Source organism: Eublepharis macularius, chromosome 6 (assembly GCF_028583425.1).
Source record: "Eublepharis macularius isolate TG4126 chromosome 6, MPM_Emac_v1.0, whole genome shotgun sequence".
Lineage (NCBI taxonomy): Eukaryota > Metazoa > Chordata > Lepidosauria > Squamata > Eublepharidae > Eublepharis > Eublepharis macularius.
The window spans coordinates 141,772,969-141,794,173 of record NC_072795.1 but is presented as its reverse complement, the minus strand read 5'-3'; the positions used below and the strand labels follow the sequence as shown (position 1 = coordinate 141,794,173).

The 21,205-nt window shown below is 46.6% G+C and overlaps 1 protein-coding gene across 1 annotated transcript; it reads left to right on the top strand.

The window, feature by feature from the left end:
• The first annotated feature begins 192 nt into the window (after positions 1-192).
• NCOA4 (nuclear receptor coactivator 4) lies at positions 193-20,321 on the top strand. The gene is made up of 12 exons (XM_054983978.1): positions 193-238; positions 720-1,033; positions 11,076-11,181; positions 13,113-13,237; positions 14,619-14,759; positions 14,917-15,005; positions 15,496-15,604; positions 16,065-16,136; positions 16,470-16,616; positions 16,791-17,786; positions 18,003-18,092; positions 19,215-20,321. Exons 1-12 carry the CDS (start codon positions 193-195, stop codon positions 19,218-19,220), a joined length of 2,241 nt encoding a protein of 746 aa, XP_054839953.1. The 3' UTR covers positions 19,221-20,321.
• The last annotated feature ends 884 nt before the right edge of the window (positions 20,322-21,205 follow it).

The following is a 21,205-nucleotide window of genomic DNA, read 5'->3' as shown; positions in this document are numbered from 1 at the left end:
GAGTAAAACAAAAAACAATTCAGTTACTCCTTGCCAAGCAAATGTAACGTAACTGTATTTTCTGAATTATTCAAAAGGGCTTTTTACACAGATAGGAGGGCTGTATGGTAGGGAGATGATCTCAAAGACATGCTTCACTAATGAGTTAGGGGCCAGAGACTTCACCACTGCACCCTATCCGCTGCGTCAAGTATGTGCTCCTATGTACTACCTGTTGCTTTACGTAGGACCCTACTGGGTAAGTCCTATGTTGTCAGCCCCAGAATGGCTCATGCTCTGTTTCAGCATTTCTTCAGCTCTGCGTTGTTGTTGTTTTGCTAATGCAATGTCTTTGTAAGCTTGCATTTATTTGCTCTATGGCACTGTTTACTGAAATGCCCTTGATACTGACTGTGCTAATTTCGCCCTATGTAATATCCCTTCAGTCTCAGTGAGGAAGGTGGACTCTTAAGTGACAAATACGTAAAATTTTTAATTATATATAAATACAATTACATTACACTGGGTTTCACTTCAGGTGAAGCGCATATGTATACACACACACACACACACATCCCTTACCTGTATTTAAATTGCATACAGGTAACAGGTAAGCGCCCCCCCCCCCCCGCTGAGTTCTTTCCAGCCCCCATCCGCAATACGGCAATGCCAACATTGCTGACCTACTTTACAGACACGAGCTGATCGTGTGAACGCCTGAAAACGCGCTCTAACTTAAGCGTTCAATACGGGGCCAACTTTTGGTCGCGCCTGCGCTCTTCCTTCCCGGGCTGTTCAAGCCCAGCCTCCCGTTGCCCTTGGCGACCGCCTGGCACCGCCCTTCCCGCACAGCGACGCCGCTCGACCGCAACTGCGGGCAAAGGCTTCGCGTGGCGTCACTTCCGCCCGCCGCGAGCGGAAGCCCGCAAACTCTCGCGAGAGGCCCCCCCTCGCTCCTTTTGTTTTCGGCGTCGGGCCTTTCCGTCCCGGGCGGCCAAGTCCCGTCTCTGCCCGCGCCTCGCTCGAGGGAGGAAGAAGCCCCGGCCGCCGCTCGGTGAGTCAGGAGGGCGCGCGCAGCCGCCTCGGCCTCCAGGGCAGCCCCGCGGGGCCGCCTCCGAGCCGGGCCGGGCCTGGCCGCTCCTGGGCCCTCAGGGCCGGTCCGGCCGGCCCGTTTGCGGCCTGTGCGGAGCGGCGTCGGGCTGGCCGTGCACCGGCGGGAGGGACAACCGCCCGCCGCCTTCAGGGCTGGGGGGCGGGGGCTGGTCCCGCTGGATGTGACGGGGGCGGGGATGCCCCCCCACACCCACCAGTGTCATGCGTTGCCAGCCTCCAGGCGGTGGCTGGAGATCTCCCGGAATGACTACCGGTCTCCAGGCCACAGAGATCCGTTCCCCTGGAGAAAAGGGCTGTTTTGGAGGGGGGACTGTATGGGATTGTGTCATGCTGGGGTCCCTTCCCTCCCTAGCCCCCGCCTTCTCCAGGCTTCACCCCCCCCTCCCAAATCGCGAGGAATTTCCCACCTTGGAGCTGGCAACCCTCGTCTCCGCCGGGTCTGTCTGTTTTAGAGTTTCTTCATCCCTGGCCCTCAGGCACCCTGCGTGATTCCCTCCTGCACAACAGCCCTGGCAGGTAGATCATTCTGGACGCGAACGATTGGCCCAGAAGCATCCAGTAAATATGTTGGCACACGACTTGCCACTCTATGTTGGTCTTCCCTCTAAATTAACTTGGAGACTCCAGTTGGTGCTGCACACTGCAGCTCAGTTATTACTGGGAGCTCGAAGGGCCATGAATATTACTCCCATTCTGCAGTCACCCCGTTGGCTACCTATCAGTTACTGGGCTCCATTCAAGGTATTGGCTGTCACATACAAAGCTCTTCACAGCCTTGGTCAGTCTTATCTACAGGACTGCCTCTCTCCCCGTGTTCCACTCATGGCAGCTTCGTTCATCTGAACCGGGTCTTCTGCAGGTGGCACTTTGCACATGGGCAAAATCAACAGCTGTACATTGTGCATTCTCTGTGGTGGCCCCCACTTTATAGAATGGGCTGCCTGAGCGGGTCAGGAAAGCTCTCACTCTCCTGGCTTTCCACAAGCTATGCAAGACTGAATTATTCATGTGGGCTTTTTACTCAGATAGAAGGGCTGCACTGTAAAAAAGTGCTCTCAGAGAGATGCATAAGTAAAAGAGGTAGGGACTATAGACTTTAGCACTACGTACTGTCTGTTGCTGAAAGTATGATCCTACTGGGTAGTTTCTGTTGTTTAATATATCAGTCTTCAAATGGTTTATGATTTGTTTTAGCATTTCTTCAACTCTATATTGGATCCTTGTTAGTTTCAAATCTCTGCAAATCTGCATTTATATACTCCATTACATTGTTTTTTTAAATATGTTTGAACCTGAATTACTGACTCACATTGTGTAATCCACCTTGAGTCTCAGTAGGAAAGGCATAATATAAATAATGTAAATAAATACATAAATAAGACTAATACAGCTACTCCATTGTGACCCTCTCTCTTTGAACAAGGCATTCTGCATTTTCCTCTCAATCCTATTCCAGTCCTCAAAATAGTAATAATGGTGACCTCTAAGTACCCTGGAGCAACAGGAAAGATTGATTTAGGCCCCTGAGTACATACATATATGATAGCAACACAAGGCACAGTCAGGTCAAAATTAAGAATCTTTTAAGTCCCATTTGATTTCAGTGGGGTAAAGTTAAGCTGACTCTCCTGTACAAATGTGTGGATAATGAAACGTAATGGACTGATGCAGTTATCTGCCCTGTAGAAAATGTTTGACATTGCTATGCTAGTAAAAAATATTTGGATCTTTATCTGAGCTATCTTTTAAAAGTCTTGATTGTGTAGATTAAGACATTAAAATAATAAATTACTACTTTCATCCTGAGGAAAATTTCTGCCAATAGAAGGAATACTGTCAGTGGAGTAAGATTTCCCTGACTTTCCCTTTCCAGTGCTACCCAAAGTGTCCCCTGAAATTTTTCTCCTGAAGGGAACAGAACACCATGAGAGTAGAATTAGAAGTCTGCATTGGGAGGGTATAGTTACTGAAAAATGTCCCCTGTTCTATTAGGAGAAATTTTCTGTATACTTCTAGCAAAAAAAAAATCTCCTTGGCTGTGTGATGATCCAAGCTACTTAATAGTCGGAGCTGGACATTGAAATCTTGCAATAGATCCTTTGCTTTCAGAGAATCCTAGTTGGTAGGGTTCTTACAGATCGTCTAGTCCAACCCCCTGTTTTGGTTCTTTCTCCCTCACTAGGAACTTTTGTTGCAAAGGAGATGGGTTGCCGCAGCATATAGCTGCATAACAAGAAGTCTCTTAATTTTGAGATGTATAACTTTTCATCCTATATGATAAATTCAGTAAAAGGAGAAAAGGAAGAAGGGTAGGTCATATGGATTCTGTTGGTCTTTGAAGTGGGGGAGTGAATTTTCCCTGTGAAATACTGAATGAAACTCTGCTGGTCTAATACTATCTTGTAATTTGGCTAATGGCATCTAAGGAAATGATGAAACTGTAATCCTACTAAGCGATACCACAAAGTAAAATATGCATCCTAAAAGTTTTGCAGGGAGTGTCCACATGCACAGCAAAGCCAAGGTTGCTGTATTTTGCCTGCAGCACCCCGAGTTGCCTAACGTCCTCTTGAAAATAGGAGGCTACTGCTCCTGCGTCTTGGCTGTAGCCTGTAATTCACCACCCACTTACCCTAGAGCATGGCTTTCTCAAATGCTCCAGGAAGTTTCTAGCAATAAATTAAAACAAAAAAACGAAATCTTAAAACCCAAGGATCTGTATTCTTTCACATGTAGTGTTTGGAAGGCCAAATAAGCTAAGCACACTCTCAGTTCAGTGCAAAATATTTACTGAAAATTGAGAAGAGCCCTTCTGTTGTGATACAGCCAAGTGAGTTGGGTTAAAGCCTTCGGTATTTTATTAGTGATTCCTGGGGCTTTGTTACAGCATTTACGTGTTTATGCGTGATACTTTTCCTGTCTCTTTGGGATTAAGAGTAAAGGTAGCCAGAATAATTTTTTTTTCCTGTTTGGTCACTTAACAGAAACATATACACACAATGGAAAACCGGTGTCATAAAATAGGTGACCTCTGGTTGGAGGTGATTCTCTAAGAATATAATCTTTTGTTTATGACTGTACAAAGTATGTGGTTTGGGGCATCACATGTTTTGAAGGAGGTGCAGGATTTGCATTCTATCTTTAAATAGATTTAAGCTTGAAGATACTATTTTGCAATCTTGTTCTACATGTGAGTATGCAGCTTTTAAAATTACAAACCGTTCAGGGCAGGGGTATGAGTCTTTTGCTTGTAAACAGCCATTTGCCTGTTATGCTTGTTGTAAGTTTGGGGCAAAAACTATCCACTGAGCAGTGAAACTTGGTCTTTTTTATCTTAGACCACAGATCAATAGTATAACTCTGCGCAAAAGCAAGTGGACTTGAAAACAGTTCGCAGGCTAGTCATTTATGGATTAATTGGCTGTAGTACACTCTAGTTTGGATGCGTACTTTGTTTCCATTGGCACTTACCTTTATCAGAGGCAGAGCATGTGTTCCTCAGGTATTAGCAGGCACTTCTGCTCATGCCACAAAAGTGTCTTTCACGGAGCTGAAAAGTACAGAGCACCCCTGGAGCATGATCTCCCCAGTGGAGGACTGCCTCCCCACCAGACAAAGAAGACCACAAGTGAAAATGAGGAATAGGGCCTAAGCCCTGGAAACGATAGGGTGCTGAATTAAAGAGTATTCTTTAGGTCTCCTATGAAACAAACTTAGCTTGCATCTTGACAAGATGCAATAAATCCTTGGCATGACGCAGGATAACATGTATCAACAGTAATTTCCCTATGGCTTAAGTTTTAAAATTTATTTAGGGCTGCTTATCACATCACTTTTCCTGATTCGCATTCTTGAAGTGTTTGTACTTGAGTGTCCAGAAACTAAAGGGGCCGATGCACAGTTTTTATTTGATGTGTGATCAAATCTGATCACTGGTTTTAGGAAGATTCTGAGAGCTAACGGTGCCTCGTTGCTTTTTCTGAGTGAGTTTTAAGGACCTTTGTAGAGGAGAATACTGTGGGGAAAACCCCTTAGTTTTGGTCTAAATGGAATAACATTTTATTTAACCTGTAACAGGCAATTTTTTAAAATCGTAGCAAAACCACACAGGAGTCGAGTAGCACCTTAAAAACTAAAAGCATTTATTTCAGTACAAATGTTCTGTGAGTCAGAGCTTGCTACTTCAGACATAGGAAGATTTATTTACTTTATTTATAGCTCATTTTTCTTCCAGAGGCTCAAGGTGGATTACACTTTGTAATCCATATAATCAAATAGTGTCAGTCCTCGAGCAAACAGTGCAGTAGGACTACGATCATGACAACTAGAAACAATGCAAAAATAATAGACAAAATATATCATAAACAATGTGAAAATGGAATTATCCAGGGCTTTTTCTTCTGGGAAAAGAGATGGTGGAACTCAGTGGAGAAAATGGTCACATGGCTGGTGGCCCCGCCCACCAGCGCCGCTCAGCGGTGCGGAAGGCAATCTAGACTCCCCTCTATCTGGAGATCAAGGGGTGGGGCCAACGGCCATGTGACCATTTTCAAGAGGTACCGGAACTCCGTTCCCCCACGTCCCAGCTGAAAAAAAGCCCTGGAATTGCCCAAGTAAAAACAGTGAAGTAAGAGCAAGATAATTCATACAACCAAAAGTGGAAGAGAGTACAGTTCCCTTTATAGTCATGCATCTGACGAAGAGAGCTGTGGCTCTTGAAAGGTTATGCTACAATAAAGTTGGTTAGTCTTAAAGATGCAACTGGGCTCTTTACTATTTTGCTACTACAGACTAACACGGCTATCTCCTCTGGATCTAGTTCCCTGTATAGAAGTGCCCTCCATTCCATTATACTACAGCCTTGTCCCCTGTATAAAAATGGTCTCGTGAACAATTCTGTTTAACAGTTTGTGGAATGACAGAAGTGTGGGGGCTTCCAGACCTCCTTAGGCAGGGCGTTCCACAAAGATGGCACGTAGTAGGTGCTCCTGGGTATACAGTAATTGGTTTGTGAATTCTAATGTATAAACTGACTGCATGAGATGAGAGGGGCGTCATTTCTTTAACCCAGTGACAGTGAAGGGGAAACTGACATTGGCATGTAGGATGAAATTAAGAAAATACAACCTTCTTAGTTGTATTGTGTGTCCTTCCTCGTGGCTTTGCTGTGGTCCTGTACCTGTACTGCTTAAATGCAGCATAGAACAACATGTGAGTCCAGCAACACCTTAAAGACCAACAACGTTTTCCAGGGTATAAGTTCTGAGAGTCAAAGCGCATTTTGTCCGATACTTTTGTCATGAAACTTTATACCCTGGAAAATGTTGTTGGTCTTTAAAATGCTACTGGGCTTGAATTTTGTTCTGCTGCTATAGACTAACAGGGCTACCCACCAGATACTAAACGTGGTATTAGGTTTCATTTTATTTTTGCAGCTGGAGTTTTGCTCAGTGAAATCCCTAAGTTTTAAAAAAATATATAGTTTACTGTGGGATCTGTTCTATACCAGATAACTAAAGTACTTTTCTAGCCTGTCTAGGGTTAGGTTTGTTCAACTTGTATCCTGTTTGGATTATCTGATACAGAACTGCTCAGGTATTTACAACACTCATAAAGCAGTTGCAAGCAGACAGTGCTCCTGTGTGGCTGTATATTGGCGTCTGCTAAAATATTATGGTGCTGGTATAGAGAGGGGGTGGGGTGTAGGTAGTTCAGCTGCACTCCTAATGTTAAACCATCCGGAACTGCACAGTTCCAGAACAGTATAGGGGAAGGGACGGTGATTGTCCCTGCCAGCTTCAGTGCTTCGTGCTCATTGCCTTGACCTTCTGTGAGAGGAAAGATAGCATGAAAGAGGAACATGAAAGTTGCAAGAGCAGCTGTTTGTCTTGTGTCTGCTTGCAAGGAACTTTGAGTGTCCTTTTATGCCTTTTGCAAAGCAGAAGTCAATAGAGAGGCTGTTTGAAAATATTTATTAACTTTTTAGTACCCGTACCTTTGACTCTCTAACATGGGATATAAACAGGAGTCTTATGACATATTAAAGACTAACAGACGTTAATTGCAGCATATGGTTTTGTGGGTGGCAGATCACTTCTATAGATGCAGTGAGTGAATCTCCACTAGGAAGAGATTTTATGGAGGAGGAGGAGGAAGGGTGTGAAACGCAAGAAGTACAAGGTGCGGTGTGAAATTTAAATATAATCAAGAAAAGTACAGACTTCATTTGCTTGTTAACACCTCTAATGGGTGAGGGATTCCCAGGTTTTCTTAAAATAATACCCTTCACTGATGTCAGTAAATTTGCTATAAATTCTCTAATTTCCTATTCTGCTTTTTTTGCAGTAGGTTGTATGTTAATCCTACTTTGCTTGTCTAACAGTTGTTAGGGGTCCTCTCCTGCTTTGATTTGAATGTGCTGTAGATCTCCTGTTTTATTTTAATAGCTGTAATGAGTCATAAAGCTTTGTTCAAACCAGGATTGAGGCAGTTCAGAAGGTTATGCTGGAATGAAATTCTGTTAATGCCAAAGATACGTGCAGCCTCCTGGCTTGTTTCTACTGCAACAGAGACATAGCAACCTCTCTGAAACTGTATAAATGAAATAATAATATAATAATAACATTTGATTTATGTACCGCCCTTCAGGACAACTTAACACCCACTCAGAGCAGTTTACAAAGTATGTCACTATTATCCCCACAACAGTCACTCTGTGAGGTGGGTGGGGCTGAAAGAGCTCTGAGAGAGCTGTGACTAGCCCAAGGTCACCCAGCTGGCTTCAAGCGGAGGAGTGGGGAATCAAACCCAGCTCTCCAGGTTAGAGTCCCGCCCTCTTAACCACTACACCAGACTGGCTCTCAATATGTTGATCTTGATGAAGAAAGTGTTGTGTATTGTGGTTTTTCAAGACAAACCATGTTGTTACTGGTCAAACCATTATTGTGCCTGCTTTCCTGTTGTGCTTTTAGTCCTGCTCCATTAAGTTTTTTTTGGTATTTGATGTAACTTCTAGGGGCAATCTCTTAGCGGCTGTGGAGGTCTGCAAGTTATACACTAGAAACTATACTTCAGATTCCTACCTGCCAGTGTCACAGCATACAGAGCAATCCTGTGCAGAATTAGTCCAGTCGAAACCCATCTGAATAAATGGGTTTAGACTTGAGTAATGATATGTGAATTGTGCTGTCAGGTGTGCAGGCCATCTATGAGAATTTCTAGTCTAAGGGGTAATCAAATATCATATAGATGGTTATAATTGGAATACAATTTAACAGAAGTGGAAGAAGTAGAAGGTTTTCCCGAGTTAATTTTGAAGACTGGAAATGGAAGCCTTAGAAATAAATGAAAGTATGCTTCAGTTGTTCTGTGCTGTATGGGTGACATGGCTGAGAGGACAGAAGTATGAATTGTTTTGAGCTGAAGTAATTTAACAAGGAAGAGGCAGTTGATAAATCTGACTGGGAAAAGATCTAGGTTAGGACCACCTTCTCCCGTTTGAACCTCTCCATCTGCTCAGGTCATCTTTGGAGGCCTTGCTTTGGGTGCCTTCTGAGGCTAGATGGGTTGCTACCTGAAGGGGCCTTCTTGGTCGCGGCGTGGAAACTTTGGAACTCCCTGTTCAGAGAGATTTGCCTGTTTCTCGCTGTCATCGTCATTTCATTTGGCATGTCCCCAGTAAACTCTTACCGGCTTCCTCCCTGGTTTGCTTGTAAGTTTGTTTATATGTCTATTTTAAATGTTATTTTAATGGTTTAAATGTTTTAACATTTGTTGCATGCTGCCTTGGAGATCCTATTTTGGGTGGAAAGGCAGCACATAAATGTTTAAATAAATAAATAGTTCACATGAGTACGTTCTTCACATGACTGAAACACCAGGTGATGACTTATTTGTGTGAGTGGGTTAGCAGAGGTGGAACTTGCATGTTTCCTGATACCATCAAGCAATTCTTTTTAACAGTTTCCTCACAAGTTCAGCTGCCAGTGAAGTGTAAACAGGTAATACATGAACCAGCCTTGGGCCTCTGCTCTGAAAAATACTTTATTCAGCTATAGGTTTATTATTCTTGTAGCATGACACCATTTATCTGCAGCTGCAGTGTAGGCTTCGGGGAAAAAAACATGCATAGGATCTGGCTGTGTAGATTGATTGATGTTGAAGTTGAAAGTTCCCTTAATATACTTGTTTTCTTAGTGAAGCATATAACAGACTAGCTGCTTTGATCGTTGGCCCTAAATCTCACCACTGTGTATTTTTTCCTTAAACCAAATGAGCAATAATGCCTTTCTGTCTTTGACTATCTTTGGATGAAGGGAGGTAGCTTATGCAAGACATACTGTGGGATCTATTGCAACATATTGTGCTCTTGTGGTTTGAAATGGCACAAGAATAGAAGCGTGTCTTTGCAGGAGGAACTAAACTGAACACCTGCATTAAGGGGGGGGGGAGGATAGTCATCTAAGAACTTTCTAAACATTCCTGGCTGATGGGTGCTTCTAAAAACATTGGATACCTGCAGCAGTAACTGCTGCATTAGACCACAGTATGCTAATCTGTGTATAGTTGTCTCGATTTTTTATTGCAAATTACAGTCGTTTTGTGACATGAGGCTGTGCTTTTATTTTTTGAGCATTCAGGAATCCGAACAGACTGCTTTAAGATGACTGCCGTTTTTTAAAACTTAGATACCTGGGTCTGCGTGGGTTTAGCTGACTAGGTACAGACTATGAAAACCGGAATGAATTGCAGTATCTGATTTTTGGTGTTTACATTTGGGGGTAGAGAAGTTGCACTAAAAACGGATTCGGGGAAAGCATGCTGGTGGTCATGCTTGCAGGACACGTCGGCGGCCCTGTGGGAGTACCCAAGGCTGCTTCTGTTCCATGGGACCATTGGGGGGGGGTCTAGCACAGACCTCTGGCAGCAGCTCCTAGGCGGGGTCCTTCCGCAGCCCTGGAGCCCGAGATGCTTCTCATACGGAGATGCCGGGATTGCGCTGCCTGCATCCAAAGCAGGGAATTCACCACTGAGCCCCTTTAAGAGGGCAGGTCCGACTGAACTGCACGCTTTGGAGCGCGCTTGGGGGAGCCGTCTGTAAGCACGGGATCAGGCCGTCTGTTGTGTGTGAGAATAAACGGCTGGTTGTCTGTTGCTTGTAGTGGAGACGTGCACTTGAAGCCGTCTTACTCTGAATCTGGCCAGTGGTCTTTGGAGGTGCGGACTGGCTCCTTTTCACTTGTGCGTGCAAAGCAGGTGCGCTTGGCGGTGGGGGGGGGCTGCCTCTGCCCCAATCTAGGACTCCCTTGATGAAATCCTAAATCGTAGGGGAGGGCAGCCTGTAGGGTACTGGCCGATTAATAGGAAGCGTTTGGAGAAAGGCGCCCTGTCTCGGCAGCTGTGCCCCATCTGCTCAGGCCCCCATTTGGGTTGCCCCTGGCGGGTGGCCAGCCCGGTGACCCGGCTCCTGCAATCCAGAGCCTGAATAGCTAGAAGGCGCCCGAAAACTTGGGCGCGGGGCTGCTTTCTCACTCGGGGGCAGGAGTTAGAGGGCTCAGGTGGCAGAATCGCTTGAGACTGCAGTGCCAGTTTAAAGGTAACTACAGACGGGCCTCCTCCGTCCCTGCTGAGCTACTTTTCTGTTTGCGGGGACTTAACCCCCCCCCCCGTAGCATAGAACAGCAGCCAAGGGCAGCGGCGCCCCCCCCCTCGCTGGTTTTCGGCCTTAGAGTGAACCGGGGAGCTCGCCCCTCCCTGCCTACGTGGCCGCGGAGAAGCTCTTGCTGCGGCTGCGCCTTTCGGGTCGTGCCGGGCGGGGGGCGGGCGAGACCCGCCCGGAATAGCCGCGGGGGGGGGGCTGTGCCAGCTGCGGACGTGCGCGGGCGAGGCCGGCCTGTGGCGGCGGCGGCGGCGGCGGCCACGTGTGCCGGGCGGGGGCGGGGCGGGCGCTTTAAAGCCTCCCGGGCGCCTGCGCGGAGCTGCAGAAGGCGGCCGGCGAGCGCGGCGGGACCCGGAGCTCCCCTGGCGAGGCGGCGAGAGAGGCGGTGCTGGAAGGGAGGCCGGAGCGCTCGTGGCTCCCCGGCGGAGAAGGTGCGCGCCGGGCCCGCCGGGGCCTTCTCCCGGGGCGCGGGGGCGGGCTGGCTGGCGGGCTGCGGGGGTTCCCGGCTGCGGCGGCCTCGCTGGCCGAGAAGTCCCCGAGGAAGCAGGTGCCCGGGGGCGGCGTCGTGCCTGTGCTGCTGTGGGACCCGAGGCGGCCTTTTCTCTGGAAGGGAAACGAGCAGCGGGGGGAACCCCGCAGGGCCCCGCAGGGGCCGGGTGGGTTAGGAAGGTGGCGTGGCTCGCTTCGGGGTGCCGCGTTGGCCGGAGACCGGCGGCGGGGGTTCGTTGCGTGTCGGTAGGCGGAGGCGTTTCACGTTGGGGTGAGCGAGCTGCGCCCGCCAAGTTCTGCCCGTGTCTGTAAAATGCGAACCAAACGCCCGTTTCCTTTCCTGCCCCCCACTTGTCTGCCCCGGGGGCCTCAGCTAATCCTCCTCTCCTGCAGCCACCCCCCCTGAGGCCGAGAAGGGGGGGGGCTGTGACTGGCCCAAGGTCACCCAGCACGATTCCATGGCAGAGCGGGGACTCGAACCTGGTACTCCCAGGTTCTGCATCTCTTTGTAAATGTAATGAAAACATTTACCATTGTTAACATTTAAAAACACTTTGTGGATTGTGGGCCTGTGGGGTATCCAGCAAAAGCCCCAAACTCTGACTAGCAAAAACACAAAGCAAGTGTTTAGTCCATGTGGCTGCAGAGAACTCTGAAGAATGCTAAAGCTGTGCAGGATGGAGGATGTCCGGGCCTGGATTCCAGCGAACAGGCTTCTGCGCTTCTCCCTGTTGTCCCATGGCTCTTTTCCTCTCATTCTTTTCCTACCCCTTTCCGTGACTCCTAGTCCGTAGACTGCATTTTTGCATATTGCAGTACTAGTAAACTTGCCTCAGTTGGCATAATTGGGTGTGTGGGGGACTTGAACTCTTTCCCAATCCATACTGAACTTTGCAGTGCAGGCAGGCACCTTGCCTTAATGGCGGGGGGGGGGGGGAGGAACATGTTATCCTTACAGGTCAGTGTAGTTCAGCAAGGTTTATGGGTATCTAGTGGAATTGACTGCTGGAAAGCCATGTTGATTCAGGAGATGTAAGGAAGTGCATGGGAGCTGGATCAGGCAGTCGCTGGCCAAAAGCTTGAGGCTTTCAGGCATTAATTGAAATGCAGTCTGAGCATGGCAGGAAAGTGTGAAGATGGAAAGCAGTACCTGTGAGGCGACTCACCTGGGGTCAGCTCACCTGGGCTGCTCTCCCCCTTGCTCCTGAGCTTTTGTGACCTGTTCCTTCTTTGTAGTCTGAAAGGCTCTTGAAGGCTAGGGAAAGCACACTGTGTGGGTAGGGAAAGCACACACTGTGTGGGTAGGGAAAGCACACACTGTGTGGGTAGGGAAAGCACACTGTGGTGCTTTCAGAGTCTGAACGCAGGGTCTGCAAATGCAGTTGTCAAGTCAGTGCTCACCATCAATCTCTCCAGTATCCTTGGGAGCTTGTATGTAGCCACTTCCCCGTCCCACCTGACAGCAGCACCATTCCAGCTCAACTCTGCTGACCTTCCCTGCTTGTTCTGCCCCTGCCTACAGATGCCCAGGCCAAGTGTTGAGGCACTGCCTCCGGTTGGTGATGCAGCTGTTGTCCAGGGCCTGCATCCCCCGGGAATGGTGACCCACTAAGGGAAGACTCCCTTGCAGAAGTGGGTCAACGTAAAAGAGGCAGCCCGTGTGTCAGAAGCCCCTTCTGGGAAAGGGAGGCACCGCTGAAGCAAGACCTGAGCAGGAAGAGCCTTCTCAGAAGGTCGGAAGGGCAAGAAAGGCCTTGAGCAGTTTTTGGCCCTTGAGCCAGCCATGATGGCACAAATAGTAGCCCGCTGTGTGTGGCCAATTTTGTTTGTGGAGGGCGTGCTATAGGGACTCTTAATGTGTTTGTTTTTTTAGAACCATCAAGGATGAGTCCAGCACCTGAGCCCCTCGTGAAGTGCCTTCAGGCTAAGAAGGATTTGGAGACTGCAATTGCTGGCATAGTCAAGGCAGAGCAGCAAGTGAAAGACAATTGGAAAGAGGTAATTGGAGAACCGTTTGATTTTTTGTTTTACAAGGATGACGGCAACAAACCGGTGAGTCTCTGCATTTGGAGGCCTCCTTGAAGCTTCTCTGTGTGTTCTGAAGCTTATCATTATGAAACAAGCAGTCCTTCTGGCTTGACAAATTATAAAATACTTTATCATGGCCAACCTCATTGTACAAAATAAGGCAGATGCCAGGAAGGCAAATGTGTAATGGCATACGTTTTTTTGAGATAGCCTAGAGGATCCCCCACCCTCAATTCAGGTCATTTATTTGAACAGTTTGGAGTTTCCCCCCCTTCCATCTTGGTAAGAAAATCAAGATGTTGATAGTTAGAATTGTTGTATAAGCTGGGTAGCTTTTTCTTAGCACATCTGGATGCCCCGTTTGGGGATAAATGGGGGCCCTGGCACTTTTATTTGTAGCCCATAACTTTGTTTCATGCTTCCCCCGGTTCCTGATCTTGTTACCTGGGTTGTGGTAGGGGTTAACGTCTGTGGGTTTATTCTGCTCGCTGAGGTGGCCCTCGTTTCAGGGGGAGGCTCCTTCTGAAGAAGAGTGACTCCGTTAGTGGTACGGATTTGTGGGATCCAGTCCATTCCCCGTATTATAAAGCGTGTCAGTAATGCTACGCAGCGAAGCTTGAGATGAGATTTTTAGCAGGGATGTGCGACGTGGGTGTTAAGCACAACTGCTGGACTCTCCTCTCCCCCCAACTTGCATTAGTTCCTAGGACTCTCCAGCCCCAATTAATTGGCAAAGGTGACTGTGCAGAGATCAGTGCGTAAAGTTGGATGTGTGCACTTTGTGTGTGTGTGTGTGTGTGTGTGTGAGTGAGTGAGTGAGTGAGTGAGAGGACCTATGGAGTGGAGTAGTAATCCCACACTGGCATTAAGGGACTAGACCAGGATACTCTCCTGCACAAGGAAACTTAGGAGCTAAGCAAGGAGCTCCTGAATTCCCTTTCCCAGAGTGCTTTGGGGCGATGTCGCAGAGCGGCTGCAGCCCGTCCGTCTCCCCTGGCTCTCCATCATTCAGCGTAGATCAGTTGCAGCCCTGTGCCAGGAAGCCTTTGCTTTAGCCCGCTCTTGCTTGAGTAGGCGGAAGGCCGGCTCGGGATGCAGTCCTCTCCTGAGTCCTCTCCTGGATCTTCACTGCTCCCAGGTGCCCTGCCCGTCTGCCTCTGCAGGGAGGGTGTCCTGTACATGCAGAACTGCTTTGTGAAATGCACAAACGTGGAGAATAAATAAGAACCTTCAGTAACTTGACAAGAAGTATTCTAAATGTGTCTTAGTGATGCTCCTTTCTGATACAAAGTGTGGGCTTAAATAAAGCTTTTCGTAGAGGCAGTGACCGTGTCCGGTATTTCCCTTGCAGGTCAAAGCTCAGATTCACAGCTGCATCAGCCGCCACCTGGAGTGCTTGCGCAGCCGCGAAGTGTGGCTCGTAGAACAGGTGGATCTCATCCAGCAGCTGAAGGAGGAGGCCTTGCAGCAGCAGGTGCAGCAGCTGTACTGGGTAAGGCCCGGGAGGAGGTTCGGCTCCTTCCCTTCGGTTCAGCTGATGCAAAGCGTAGCCTTGAGCTTGTGATTAATGTCGGAGCGCGGCTTTGCTGAGGCTAGGGCTTGGTGTCCTTAGAGGTATCACAGCGATCATTTATATTTTTGTGACTCAGTTGTTGGGACAGTTCAACTGCCTCATCCACCAGCTGGAACAGCCTCACAGCAGAGACCTTGCGCATCAAACGTCCCTGTGCTTGGAGAGGTAAGTGCTTCTGCAAGACTCAGAGGGGCTGGTCAGCTCAGTATTGGATTCTGAATTATTTCAGTTATGTAGGCTGTATTGTTGCATACCATTTGTAAGAGATCACGGCTTAAGAGAAACTAAATCACGGAGACCTGTTCGTTGATTTCTTGAAATTTGTTCTGAAAATTACAAATAATGGTTCTAAAGATTGTGGTCCTTTTGGGAAAAGTTCCTTGCTGTCAATGCAGGGGTACAATATCTGTGTACATTATCGTGGGGATTTGGTTTGATGCAAGCAGATAAATCCTCCGGCACGTAAGATAGTCACTTTATTTCTTTTTCAGACCAAAATATAATTTTATACTTGTATGCTTGTTCTGGGCTGTGGAATCAGTTTACCTTATTTATACTAATACAGGCCCCATCAGCTTGGAGCCAGGGGAAGAATTTTATTGTATTCCTGATGCACTTTTTTTTCTTTTAAAATTTTGAATATTTGACCCAGCAGATTAGGTAGCTTAACACTCCAACCAGAAGAAACGTCCATTCTGAACTTTGAGGCGGATGTATCATTTCTTCGCCAGGCCATCACATCTTTTGGCTCGATTAAAACAATGGTGAGTGGAAGGGGTTTCTCTTTGGTGGCGGGATATATTTGAAAAATTCAGGGATCTTATTATTGATAAAGACGATTCAAAGAGCTGTGTAGACTCACCCAGGGGCATAATTCTAGCTTGACCAACTGTTGACTTCAAAATGGTGAAGTGCTCTGTGAAACTTCCCTCTTTCTGCTTCCCTCTGTTACAAAAACATTTTGACCTTTGCGAGGAGTTGCTGTTGAGGAAAAACATGGAACCGCTTGGCAGAGCTCTTTGTGTTCCGGGATTGTTGGTTTTTTCCCCCAAGTCATTTGTCAGGATCCATACAGAAACTAAACACATACAAAATTACATGGTGCCTGTTCAGGCCTTCTCTAGCTTGCATTCCAGCAGAACAGTAGAAGCTTCTCAGTTGTAACTACTCTGTATAGTTATTTTTAAATTGAGCAACGTTTTGATTTTTTCCTTTCAATAACAGATTTCTGACAAAGAAGATTCTGCTCCATGGATCTCTGTGCAGAACTCGCCTCTAGATGCCAAAGTTGAACAGGTAGTTAAAATATTTTCTTGCACATTTGATTAGAAATTCATAATAGCACATCTTGATGATTTCTCTGATATTTTGCATTCTGTTAGTTAAGCTAAGAGGGGCTTAAGTGATCTTGACTGGAGATACGCTATGAGAAACGTTTGGTGTGACGTGGTAACTCCTGGTTGCTTGCCTTATAACAGCTGAATGTGTGTTCGCATGTAGTGTTTAGAATCTGAATGTTTGCAAATCACCGGAGTGTTCTAAGATCAAGTGATCAGTCAACTAGTACATTTCAGTATAGATCTAAACATTACTAAATTTGTAACCCAAGCTTGCTTTTGTTCATAATAGCAGGAGGTGTTGTGTGGCCCGCTGGGGTGCCCTCTCTCCGAGTGGCTCCTGGGAAGCAAACCCGGCAGTGCCCGTCTTACTCCGTATGTTCCCAGCAGCAACTACGAGGACTGGCTTCTGAAAGCACAGGAGCTGGATGCCAGCAAGGTAAAACCTCTTAACGGATTAGATAACTTCAATTAGGAAAGCAGACGTGTTACCCATTATATCTGAATATCTGATGTGCAGGTGAAACACCCACTTTGTGACTGAATTCTGCTTTCCCAGAAGAGATTTACTTAACAGAGCTAAATGTTTGGAATGTGTTCATTTTTTGGTTAGGATTTAAAGTCTTCCAAAACTTGTTACTTGGAGCAAGCATGGGGAAATCTGAAAAACCTGGAGAACTGGCTCCTGCAGAACCAACGGAGAGACGTGCCTGAGGACACGGATTCCCGCCAGCGCAAGAGTTCCACCTCCTCAGTTAGCTCTTCTTTTTCCATTGAAAAGATAGATGAGTTGGAGTTCGTGGAGCAAGAAGAGATGGATCTTTCCGACTGGCTACTTACTCCTTCTGAGTCAGAAACTGCAAATACCATCTTGGATGAGAAATGGAAGCACGTGTTTAAGCCCTTTAGGGAAGAATACAATATCAGTGACTGGCTCCTCAGAACCGATTCCTGCAATAACTGTTGTGGCAACCAAGCTGAAGGCATAGAGATAGAAAACCTTGGGAATCTCAAGTGCCTCACTGACCACTTGGAGGTGAAGAAGTCACCTGCCAATGATGCCTGGCTTCTGCAGCCCTCCTTCAGGGTACAAGACATATGCAAAGCCAATGAGCCATGCTCTAGCTTTTCAGACTGTGTGTGTGACGAAAACTGTGAAAAGGAAGCTCTGTGCAAATGGCTTCTTAGGAAAGAAGGCAAGGATAAAAATGGCATGCCGATAGGACAGAAATCCAGCCCAACCACTGAGTCTGAAAAAAATAAAACTGCTTTGAACGTCTGGCTTCATTGTTCCCAACAGCCGACAGAAGAACTAGCCGTTCCCACAATGAAACAAGACAGCCCTGAGAAGACTGTGGAACCGCTGAAAGAGCTGCTTGAAACCCCGTTGTCCACTTGGCTGCTCAAACCAGAAGTCAAAACAACAAGCACAGAGGAGAAAGCCAGCCAGGAAAAAGCAGAAGTGAGCCGGAAGAATTCTTTACTGGATCTTCTGGAACCATTTCACCTCCCTCTGAATGTGAACAGTTGGGTGTTGTCTGCACGGAACGCGGAAGCCACCAGCCAGCCTCCAGCGGAAGATAAATGGCTGCTACGGAAGAAGGCACAGGTATGTATAAGTCTTAGCCACTGACTGCCCTAAAGTTTTTCAGTGATCGTGCAACTGCATGGTGTATTCATTGGTATCTCTAAATTTTCTGAAAAATCTGGGTTGAGACAACTGCAGAACTTTTGTGTCCTGCCTGTTCAGAGATACCGGCTTATGGCAGTGTTTGGGGATGCGGCTTAATGCGGAAATCGCTCCTCCCTTTTTCTCCCCCTTTAGGACTACGGTCTCCCTACTGTTTGTGACCTGTTTGCCTGCATGAAGCTAAAAGGGGATAGAGAAAAATGGCTGTATCAAGCCCCTTTACAGGTAACCACATGACTACATTAATAGTGATCGGAATCGTTTTTTCTTCTTCATTAATACCCTGTATGCTCCGTTCCAGGGCTTCAGATAGGCTCCTGCAAACGTCATGTTGGGACCTCTGAACCCTGCACAAGGCTGGTTCCTAAAACCTGGTCACGTATTCTTGACAGCCTCTCTTTAATTCCCTTTGCCCAATGTCTGTGCTCCCTTGACCTTTGTGCCAAAGGGTTTTGGAGCAATAACTTTTGAAGTAAACGTACAATTTTGTCAGCCTGCTAAACTGTATTTTTTGGTACATGGAATCTGGACGTGTGTTTCTCCAGTAGATAACCACTCTGGGGCCAAGGGATGAGTAGCGTCTTGGGAAGGCATGAGATCCAGTATTTTGGATGGTCTTCCTGGTTAATGGGACAATCCTGTACAGGCACGCCCCATTCTCAGCCCATTGATTGCCCTGTTAATGGGACTACAGTGCTCGCCATGGTTTTTCCACGGGTAGCTTTACTCTGGATAAGGGAACCTCCTTGCCCAGTGGCTCAAGTGGTCATGTGTGGCCTCATCTCTTACCTGTACTGGACATGTACAGTTGCATGAATGTTGGCTGAATTGTGGTGGTATAGTGGAAACTCGGGTGGTTCTGTTGTTCATTTTCAGAGGATGCAAACTGGACCATGGTCCAGTGCGGGGTAAGAGGATATTTCAGATATGGCAGAAGGGAATACCATGCTCATAATCCAGTCTGTGGTGCTGATCTCAGGGGCCTGTGAAGAAGGGTACCTGTTGAGTTGCTCGTATTGGTTGAGTGGGCATAGCCTACCTGGTGGTAGCAATAACAATCCACCCCAGAGGCCGTAGCCCCTGAGCATCTTGGCACTGGTGGGCTTCTTCCATGTTTACTTTGGCATAGACTAAGGGCACATCTAGCTCAAAACTGTTGATGTGAAGTATTGTATCTGAAATGGTGTATTGAACAACACAGGCCTTGCTTGGTTCTGTAGATATCACTAGTAAGAAATGTCCCCGTAGTTTTTATCTTTAAACATTCCCCCCTCCCGCCCCCCAAGTTTTGCTCTTCTGTACTTCCTGTTGTCTAACACTGACTGTTGTGGATTGTGTTTTCTTTAGATGTGAAAAAGCCTGAAGCATTCGTCACTTTCTACTGATCAGCGCACATTCATACAGAGTGAATTGAAATCCTGCCGCATTTGTGTGTCTGGCTCATCTGCCTTTTCTGAACTTTGAACTCCCCCTTTAGAAGTTGTATTGACACGTAACTAAGTTATGAGCGCAGGCGGTGTTTTTGGCTGGGGAGTCAACACCCACCACACGCAAGCAACGCTATCCTGACATGCATCTCAGTGGGCTTTCATGATGTGAATATCCTTTCCAGACTAATCGCTTGGATGCTCTCGCAGTTGTGGAAGTTGGTGCTTTGAGATCTCTTCCTGTTATTGGGGCTACGCCTGCAGAACAATGACTTCTGATTTGTTTTGTGCCCCAAGGGGCTGGGAGAGAACCATGTGTGATTTAATCCTTCAGCCATCTCACACACTGCTCTTTCCTTCCCAGGATGTATCTTCTCATAACTGGAAGAGGTATTTTTAACAAAAGAGCTGTTCTTACTGATGCTTTTTTGTTGTGGTAAATACTAAATTGGTATCTAGATCCATCTTGAAATAAGATCTCTGCATCTTATGTAAGATTGCAGGTTCCAGCTCTATATATTGTATACTAATCAGTTGGAACGTTCTAAGATGCTTGGCTAAACCATTAAGGGAAATGAAAAGCCTAGGACAATTTGACAAACAGTACATGAAGGACTTCCCAGTAACTTTGGTGCCATTCTAAATTAGCGCTGGACCTTAATACCACTTGTGTTCTGGGTATAGAATAAACCTAGCAAAATTGGCACAGATTTTAATTTTCGTCCGGTAGATAAGTGTTTTTTGACTGACTTGGCTAAAAGTTACATAGATTTGATTCAGCATCAGAGATTTTTAAAGGATGTACATGTGTTTCTAATCAGTTAATTAATTCCTTAATAGTTTTAATAAAGTACTTAGTTCTTGAAAACAACATTCTGCTCAGCTAAAATCAGAAAAACTGAAATGCACTCTACTTCTAAAAACTTAATGGTATGTGACCCAAGTCTGAGCCCAAGAAACTTTATTTGCCCATAGCCTAATATTTGTTGCCACTATGCCTTTTTTCATTAAACCATTTCTGTGAATATGACAGTGTCTGTCTTCTTCGAGTTAGCCAGTTCTGAAAAACACCAGGCCACCAAAACACTCTATACCTGACAATAGCCCTGCAGAGAAGATTAGCACATCAAGCACCAATCCATATGCGAAAGAACCTCCTCAGGATACAGTGAAGCCTCCCGCCATTAGCATTCCACACCCTGGGAAACTCTTACAGGATGACTCAGCTCAACCCCACCCCTCCTGAGTAGATATAAATGACCTGCCAACATCTTTTCCACACTGTGACACAGAGATCTCTGTCTTTTGGTGCCACACCTCTGAAGATGCCAGCCACAGCTGCTGGCGAAACGTCAGGAACTACAATGCCAAGACCACGGCGATACAGCCCGGAAAACCCACAACAACCATCGTTCTCCGGCCGTGAAAGCCTTCGACAATACATTAGTCAGTCTTTGTTTAAAACAAGAAATAAAGATGAATCAGCACCTTTCCTAAAAGCAGCTCTTAATTAGCAATGTAGCTACCTTGCAGTAGCGTATATAAATAATGTAACCTTTTTCTAGGCTTCAGGTGGATGTCTTGTTAGTCTAGCAGTAGAATGAAATCTGAGTCTAGTTCCATCTTAAAGACCAGAATTTTCCAGGGTATAAGTTATCTTTTGTTGTCTTTCCTAAGTTTTAATAATAACATTCGATTTATATACCGCCCTTCAGGACATCTTAACCCCCACCACTCAGAGCAGTTTACAAAGTATGCTAATATTATCCCCACAACAACAAACACCCTGTGAGGTGAGTGGGGCTGAGAGAGCTCTGGAGAGCTGTGACTGACCCAAGGTCACCCGGCTGGCTTCAAGTGGAGGAACCAAATCCGGTTCTCCAGATTAAGAGTCCCGCTGCTCTTAACCAC